The sequence below is a fragment of the Pelobates fuscus genome, chromosome 6 (assembly GCF_036172605.1).
Source record: "Pelobates fuscus isolate aPelFus1 chromosome 6, aPelFus1.pri, whole genome shotgun sequence".
NCBI lineage: Eukaryota > Metazoa > Chordata > Amphibia > Anura > Pelobatidae > Pelobates > Pelobates fuscus.
In genome coordinates, this window is record NC_086322.1 from 278,714,829 (window position 1) to 278,723,415 (window position 8,587).

Below are 8,587 nucleotides of genomic sequence, written 5' to 3' on the forward strand. Positions count from 1 at the left end.
AATAGTGGTGGACCACCCTCCCTGGCCCCGTATTAATACGCCACTGCACCCATCACTGCCCTTATCCATCAACCATAGCCCCTATCCCCTACACAACAGCCCATGTCTTCCCACTATAGCTTCTATTCCTGCACCATGGTCCCTGGCATTTTCTTTTGACTATAGAAATATATCTTCTTTAGACTACTTTATACCTATTATAATTTGTTGCTCTTGATTCCAGAGAATAGCTGTACCTTGCTGTATTACCTTTAATTGTTGGTTGCCAATTCCAGGTATAGCTGTTCACCAGACTCCAGTTTGACCACCCGAGTGCTGCCTTTGGCATGTAATCTATCAAATCAGAACTCACTCCAAGATCTAATAATATTAAAATGCCATGGTGATTTTATGAGTCCGTATTTCTGTATTTTGGTTTGTTTTTTTACTTTAAAATGAAAACGGATAACTTTTATATCTAGAGGAAATGTACATATAGTTGCTTGTTTACATTTCAAAACACTAAGTTAATACTACTTAAAAGTATGGGAAAATTATAATAATTATTAAAATATTGTTAAAAAAAAATACACAGAAGTAGTCAGGGATGCATGAAAAAAGCTTATAACTTTATTGGAAAGAGATACATATAGAAACTGTACTATTAGGTCAAGACCAGATAGACAGTGAACTGACAGCAATGACTAATGGATAGAACCCAAAACAACATGTCGTCGATAAATCTTGATTTTGTTTTGTAATACTGTATCGTATTTTTCGACGATTATTGTTGTTGATTTTGTGGAACATTTTATTTTTGTAAAATATAGCGTTTTCTAGGTTCTGACTTCTTAGCCATTTTTCAGTTTAGTAGTTTGCCTTATGAACGTGTTCTTTGCTTGAGACAACTTTTCCATCGACGGTCTCCTTTATTATGGTGCGAACTTGGCGTGTGGTTTGAGAAGCTAAAATAGAAAATGAATCTGTTAGACATATGGTACACAAACAAATCACTGTAACAGTATCCCAATATCAACAGTAAATGTATTGTAAATATATAGCACTCAATATTCATGAGATAAAATTCTAATTTTAATGATATTGTATAGATAATATATATTGTATACGTCATTTAAAATATAAATACATAATACCTATGGGGAAAAAATGTATTGTAATAAATAATAGACATATTTTAACTTGTGCATTTACACATAATATGAAATGGAATTTTCAGCAATTTTTAATAAAATTACAAAAGAAAAAAAAGGAGGAGGCTTACCGTCGTTGTAAGATATGCTAAGGGAAAAATAAAAAGAGAATTGTAAATTACATTTGATATTTGAAACTTGTTTCAGGTATCGATAATAAACTTAACATAAACATATTAAAAAAATAATTTCCTGGTTATACATGAGAACAAGAGCAGAATTACAGTATTTGTCTTCATAAAACCCTTTAATAAAAAGAAGTAAAATCACTAACATAAAAATGTATTATTCTCATCCTGAGATCCGAGCCTTGCAGGGATTTTCATTACTAGTCAAATGAGCCTCTTGTGAAATTTAACTCATTTATAAAAGAAGGCATTTTCTGCTGAATATTTTTCAGTATGATAAGCCAGAGGGTGTTTGTGAATAACAATGGGGTCATTCAACACAGTCCAAAAACGTACAAGAATGAACGCAAACTTGTTTTGTAAATAGAATTTTAGCCAAAAAAAAATGTTATTTTATATATGAATGCCCAAATTCTGGAAATGTATTTTAATTGGTTGATGGTGACTGCAAGTTTAGAGGGTTTTACATAATGGAAGATAAATTAAGGAACATTTAGCATTTTTACACTTTTGTCAGTACATTTAAAAAACAAAAAACTGATGTGCTACTGTATCTTAGGATAAAACTGTGCCAATCTCTGCATCTGTATGTAAATGAGGAGTGCCGGACTAGAGAAGGCATCACTTGTTATGCAGCGGGGAGCAGAACATGATGAAGAGAAGATGCGTCAGTGGGGCCTTATCATTAGCTGTGATAGCAAACCCACCATAGTATGGCCCATCTGGAAAGCGCTCGTGTATGATCAGAAAAGCTCTGAGTTTGTTTTGCTAAACACAAGTAAGTCTAAAAGTGGCACTAAAGCTCTCACGTCAGATGACTCCAGAGTACAAATCTAAAATGGCCGTCATGTACCAAAATGACAACAGGCCACTTTTACCTATCCTGGACAGTTGGGGGTATGTATCTCTGTATATATCCTTATCTGACTATTTCTCTATTTATATCGCTATATATATATCGGTCTCACTATATTAATTTCTGTATCTACTTAAAAGTAAGATATTATTTTTATTTTAAACCTATATGATTTGACTTATATTAAATTATAAAATGTGTAGTTTGATATGTATTTCAACAAAAGGAAGGTGGGGAGAGACAAAGTGGAAATTTGTCTTGGATGTTGTAGGACCTTAATCTGGCTCTGAATGGATTTATAGACAATTTATTATATTATAGGTTGATGAACTAATTTAAATAAGTACCATAGATGGACATTCTTAACATTGTGAATGGAAGACATCACTGGTGTTTATAAAGTTCAAAAGATATTTACTAAACTTAATTTTTATATATTTGTTGATGGCAAATTGCAACAACCTGCAAAACCAACTATATATATATAATATATATATAAAATTATTATTATTTGCTACTGTGGTTAAAAGTTTCTCGTTATTGTGCCTATATTTTCACTTACTCTTCTCCCTCTAGGAGACGTCTGTAGGTTGCAATTTCTTGTTCTAACCGGGTCTTTACATCCATAAGGATTTTATATTCAGAACTCTGGCGTTGCATATCTGATCGGAGCTCTGAAAGCTGAGCCTCAACATCCCCGATGAGGCTTTGTAACTGTGAAAGTTGTGTGCAGTACCGACCTTCTGTCTCTGCTAATGTGCCTTCTAGAGCAGCTTTCTATATTGGGAAAAAAAAGAGAATATTAGGAATTAAATATTGTTATATTGTATTAATTTAAAATGTCACATTTATGTGCATCCAATAAATTCTTGTTACAGTTACAATTATTTATATAGCGCCAACAAATTAAGCACCGCTGTACACTAGAAAACACATTAAATTCTAACCAAACATGTATGACGTACGGGAACAGTAGGTAAAGAGGGCCATGCCCAAACAAGCTCACAATTAAAATGGGGTGGTGTGTCCTATTTTTGTGACAGTCTAAAGAGATCGGGTCATATTACTCCAATGTCATTACTGGGTGACCCTATTTATCAAGGACCTTTTCAACTTTGTTTTCCAATGGCGACATTTGTAAACTTATATATGCATGATATAATTTTGTCTTGAAGAGACGGGTCACATGGGACATTGAAATTTAAATGTAACCAGATTTCCATAAATTTTCAATATGTGGAGCATAGTATTTCGGTGTCATCATGGCAGTGTAATTGAGTCAGATCCTATATTTGGTGGAAAATATCTTACCAGGCTTAGTTGTGTCTGCAGCTCAATCTCTAAGCCTTGGAATGTGCGTTTTAGGTCTGTGATTGCCGTGTTGCTGGACTGGATCTGTTCACTATGGCTGGCAACTTCTTTGCTTAGTTCTTCTGTCTGTAGGAGGAAGATGAGCATTAAGCACCTTTTTTAAAATTAATCTTAGAAATGCTATGCAAAAGATTGAGTCAAACTAACTCACCCTCTGTAAGTACCAGGCTTCAACTTCTCTGCGGTTCTTGTCAGCCATGACTTCATACTGATCCCTCATTTCAGACAGAATCTTAGTAAGGTCCACAGCAGGGGAAGCATCCATTTCTACATTCACTTGACCACCAACTTGTCCACGGAACGCCTTCATTTCCTGTGTAAAAACAAACAATTGTTTATGAGTGCATCTTCGTCAAAGATCATTGTCTACGTCATTGTATATTCTATAACCTAGTGATAGAACTTCAAGTGTTTTCGCCAGTCTGAATATTCACAAATTTTACCCTACCTCTTCATGGTTCTTCTTCAGGTATGCCAGCTCCTCCTTCAGGTTCTCAATCTGCATCTCAAGGTCAGAACTAGTTAGTCTCAGCTCATCCAGAACTCTGCGCAACCCGTTGATGTCACTCTCAACACTCGTGCGAAGAGCCAGCTCATTCTCATACCTTGTTAGAAAGAGGTCAAAAGAGCACTCTTAAAATCTTGGACCATCAATTTAAATAAATATGTATGTAACTGAGGAATAATGAGGGGATGGACTTTTGGCACCTGTGCTTTGTATATTTGGCAGCTTGGTCTTCCCTAACCAGAGTCTCTTCTTTCTGGTGGTGTAGTTGGATTGCAGAAAGGGGTGCGGGGAGACAGCGCCTGTAGAATTGTTCTCAGATCCAGTGATATATAGAATGAACAAAAAAAACTTAATATAGTGTAGTATATTAAAAATCTTGGTGAAGTATAGATAACAGAAATGCACTTACAATTTTCTGAAGCTTGTGTTCAGCTCCATATTGATGCGCATGGACGGAACAATCCCCGTCTGTGGATATAATGGTAGATCCAGGTACTTCTTGGTGAGTTTTTGTTCACAGCCTGAGAACAAAAAACTCACCAAGAAGTACCTGGATCTACCATTATATCCACAGACGGGGATTGTTCTGTCCATGCTCATCAATCTGGAGCTGAACATAAGCTCCAGAAAATTGTAAGTGCATTTCTGTTATCTATACTTCACCAAGATTTTTAATATACTACACTATATTAAGTTTCTTTGTTCATTCTTTATATCACTGGATCTGAGAACAATTCTACAGGCGCTGTCTCCCCGCACCCCTTTCTGCAATCCATGTAAGTAACTGAACTTCTTGTGGTTCCTGAAATGTCTTAAATATTAGCAGCCTGTAATACTAAGTATTTTTTAACTTTATTTTAAATGCTGCTCCATATTTGGCCACAGGTGATACTAAAATACCATCATGTATTTCTCGATCACGATCTTTGTTTGTACTCAATCTATTGGGCTTTGTGTACAGACTATTTGGGGATGGCTATTGAATGCTGGGATAAAATGAGCTTGATGACCCTTGGTATAATATGGAAAATTCACAGCTTTTATCCACCAAATCATAAAAGTGTAAGATTAAGATTTACTTTATGTGTCTTTATATGTTGGTCAGATAAAAAACATTGATTAAAGGGGTAGTATGAAAGAATTTAGGGCATTTCGTTGGCCACTATGCAACAATTTAAGAGTCAAATTCACGCAACAAACTTACTTAGTTCTGAAATCGTCAGCTGCCAACTTGCCATTGTCAATCTGCAGAATGGTGCTTGCATTGTCCAAGTTAGCATTATGGATCTAAAAGATGGGGAAAGAGTGAAAGAAAGTTACTAAATAATTCAAACATTTTGTAGTAATTTTTTTACATTTGTCATTTCCCATAGATTGTCCCCCATTGGTAACGGAAAATACACATTACAACAAAACAATGCTAAGTAAATTACTAATTCATGAGATTATACTACACAGTAGCTTTTAAATTTCTTAACAAACTTCTAAAACTGTTTAAAAACAAGTATTTATTTTAATGAAAGTGCTAATAATGTTTAATCAAGTAGGAATGGGAGAAAACTCATGTTTCCAAATTGGGCAACTGTTCACATGTGCGTATTCTTTTCCTTCTTCTTGACTTTAAAAAAGAAAAAATTACGGGCATGTTTGTTTCTTATGCTAACACGTGCTAATGTTCAAGTTCACTAACTTTTCCATACAAGGCTAAGGAAGGACCAGCATTGCGTAAGAGCTCTCCTGCATGTCTGGAGTATTTCACTGGCCCCAGAAGTGGAAGAGCTCCTAGGATGTTGATGCAAAATAGGAATATTCAGAGGTCGGTATTTACCTATCACGTGCTGAATATATTAACTTCAGTGCAGAAGGAAATTTTTGTAAAACCTCAGATTACGTGACATTAAAGCTCATTTCTTATAAATCATTTTGCATGTTATTTACAAAAAAAAGGTGCATTATTTCATGCCCTGTAGAATCAGCAGCAATCGCAAATTACTTATGTGCTATGATATTGTTATATAGATATCAAATAGTAATATTCTTATAAAACTTATTCTGGAGTCACCCTTGTGAAAAATATTATCTTTGTACCAGCATGTAATGAATAGTAGTATTCTATTTTTTTTTTGTTTTTGGGGCGATAGTGATTGTTTTACAGTGTTATGCCGGGAGCAGGTTTGCAGTTACCATTAGTGATTATGTTGCTTAGAATGCCACCTGAAAGTTAACCTGTAGTGGAGATCTGGAAATATATCTTAGCACTGAAAAGTTTTGTGAGATAAATGAGATAATGTTATGATAAGTTAGAACTTTTAGTTGGCAAGTGTTGTCTACTGATCACTTAGATTGCAAACGCAGTGTTTTTTCTACTTCATAAATATTTACATGTATCTAGAAAAAATATACTTCCATGTAAGTGTCTTCTACATAAGTGCACCCATTATTTCATCAATATCTCTTCCCTTATTAGAAAAATACATAACTGAACCTTGAATAGACATGCTCATACTTGGGGCTGAGGGGTAATACGAAATGGCATTAAGTTTATTAAGACTCGGTCTGAGTAAAATAAATTTAATAATTTCCTTGTAAGTATCTGTACTGTATAAACATCCCCTTTTAAAGGAGAACGTTGTTTATCATATTCCACAGGTTATACAGTCTATACTTCACTGGGTTCATTATCACCTTACAAATGAAATAACATTTGAATGTTTATTACCAGCTTTATTACAGCTGGGGTGTCATTGTTGGATTACAATATGACAGACAACCAACTAGGGGAAATATTGCCCAAGGACAAGTGGAGGTCGAAGATTGGAAAGTTAATTTCCTCTATCCATACATTATAAAGGAGGCTTAGATCCAGCTTCACATGTCACTGAGCCCATGTCATGTTAGTGAAGATATATTTAAGGTTGATCAGTTACGGCTATTATTATCTATTATCTCAATTACAATATAGTAACATATTACGACCTGGTTTAAAAATAGTTAAAAGATATATTATATTGTGAAATTTTACCAATCTGCACAAATACTGCTGTTTAAAAAAACGTACCATTGAGTAGAGGTCTATGAAAATAACAGATAACAAAAGATGTTATACATAACTAATGTTATCATGCTATACAATCTTAGGATAAAATATGGAGTTGTACATGGAATCATCTATTCAAAATTTTTTTATCAACATATGGATTAATGGTGAACTAGACAGAAATATTAAAAAGTAACGGTACACTGATGTGTTCACTGGGAGTAGAGAAATGTTTACTACCTTGTTGCGGAGGTCTTCAATTATCTTGTAGTAGTTACTGTAGTCATTGGATATACAGGGTCTCTGCTTCTCGTACCATTCACGAATCTTAATCTCCAGCAGAGAATTAGCTTTCTCCAGCGATCGCACCTTGTCCAGGTATGAGGCCAGACGGTCATTCAGATTCTGCATGGTTTCCTTCTCACCTCCTGACAGAAGGCCATCTCCACCAGCTCCCCCTCCAAAGCCATATCCAGAACCATGAGCTCCACCAAAGGTAGACACATAGCTGCCACCTATGCCACCACCAAAGCCACCACTAAAGTCACCACAAACGCCACTACCAATCCCAGATGAGACAACTCTTGCGGTGGAGATAGAAACATTTTTACCACCACTTCCCCCATGGATGCTAGGGGTCCGATAGCCACCTACAGATAGCCCACTGGAACCACCACCATAGCCACCGAAACCCAAGCCACCTTTGGTTCCTGAAGAAGTGGAAGTTTGTCTGATACTATAGGAGGACATGGTGTGCTGTAATTACAGAGCCTTAATCTGAATGCCCCCGGAAGGATGGTATGTGTGAATGTGAGGAATCTAAACCACTCTACCTAGATTTTATACTTTGGGAAGTGGGTGTAAGTTTGCATGAAAGACAGGTCCCTTCGTAGAGTCATCAGCTTTGATTTGCATTCCAACTTTTGTGAAAGCTTCAGGGTTTATAATCACGTAATTGGTTTGGGAAGATAACCCAATAGTGTCTGAACAGTATCATCCCCCCCCCTTCCTTCTTTTCTTTCCTGAAAACGTCTTACACAAAGTGCTTTTTCTCATCCGAGAGGTGGTGTTGTGAGTCTGTGCTGAGTTGGTTTCTAAAACAAAATGTCTGATTCACATTGACTCAGGGAGGTTCCTGTCCTCTGGCTATGCATATGACATTCCTATACACTTAACCAGGTAAACAAAAGTATGTTTTTTAGAGACACTCCTCCCTATACTGGAAAATATATCCAGACTTTGTGTTGTCTCCGAGAACAATCCCTATTAAAATTGTGTATTCATCATTTTCTATGTAACCCTTTACTGGGGGTTTGCATTAAACTGGCTTTACGTGCCTGTAAATATATCTTACACAAATAGGTGCAATGTAATGTCACAGCCGTACATAAAATATTAATGCTGCAGATGTGAAATAAATTCCAAACTTTGGCAAAAAACTGGTGTTTATACAAACAAATTGTGTCAATAGATAGTCATTGATAGAAGGCAGTGCAT

At 35.7% G+C, this 8,587-nt stretch overlaps 1 protein-coding gene across 2 annotated transcripts; it reads right to left on the reverse strand.

Annotated features, from left to right (window-relative positions):
- Positions 1-638: 638 nt before the first annotated feature.
- On the reverse strand, positions 639-7,924 carry LOC134614953 (keratin, type I cytoskeletal 19-like). 2 transcript variants are annotated; one of them, XM_063459239.1, is made up of 9 exons: positions 7,331-7,924; positions 5,258-5,340; positions 3,994-4,150; positions 3,697-3,858; positions 3,486-3,611; positions 2,737-2,951; positions 1,850-1,863; positions 1,415-1,423; positions 639-944 (listed from the first exon to the last, which is right to left on the reverse strand). In XM_063459239.1, exons 1-9 carry the CDS (start codon positions 7,838-7,840, stop codon positions 847-849), a joined length of 1,374 nt encoding a protein of 457 aa, XP_063315309.1. In that variant the 5' UTR covers positions 7,841-7,924; the 3' UTR covers positions 639-846. The 2 variants fall into 2 exon arrangements, with proteins under 2 accessions (XP_063315309.1, XP_063315308.1); XM_063459238.1 differs by lacking the exons at positions 639-944; positions 1,415-1,423; positions 1,850-1,863 and having other exon boundaries at positions 2,733-2,951.
- Between the last annotated feature and the right edge of the window lie 663 nt (positions 7,925-8,587).

Bases quoted from the DNA above. Each gene is read 5' to 3' on its own strand.
- LOC134614953 (XM_063459239.1), bottom strand. From the start codon at position 7,840: ATGTCCTCCTATAGTATCAGACAAACTTCCACTTCTTCAGGAACCAAA. The intron at 3,859-3,993 runs GTAGGGTAAAAT...GTTTTTACACAG, and splicing joins TGAAGAAGAACCATGAAGAG to GAAATGAAGGCGTTCCGTGG. The intron at 3,612-3,696 runs GTGAGTTAGTTT...TTCCTCCTACAG, and splicing joins AAGCCTGGTACTTACAGAGG to ACAGAAGAACTAAGCAAAGA.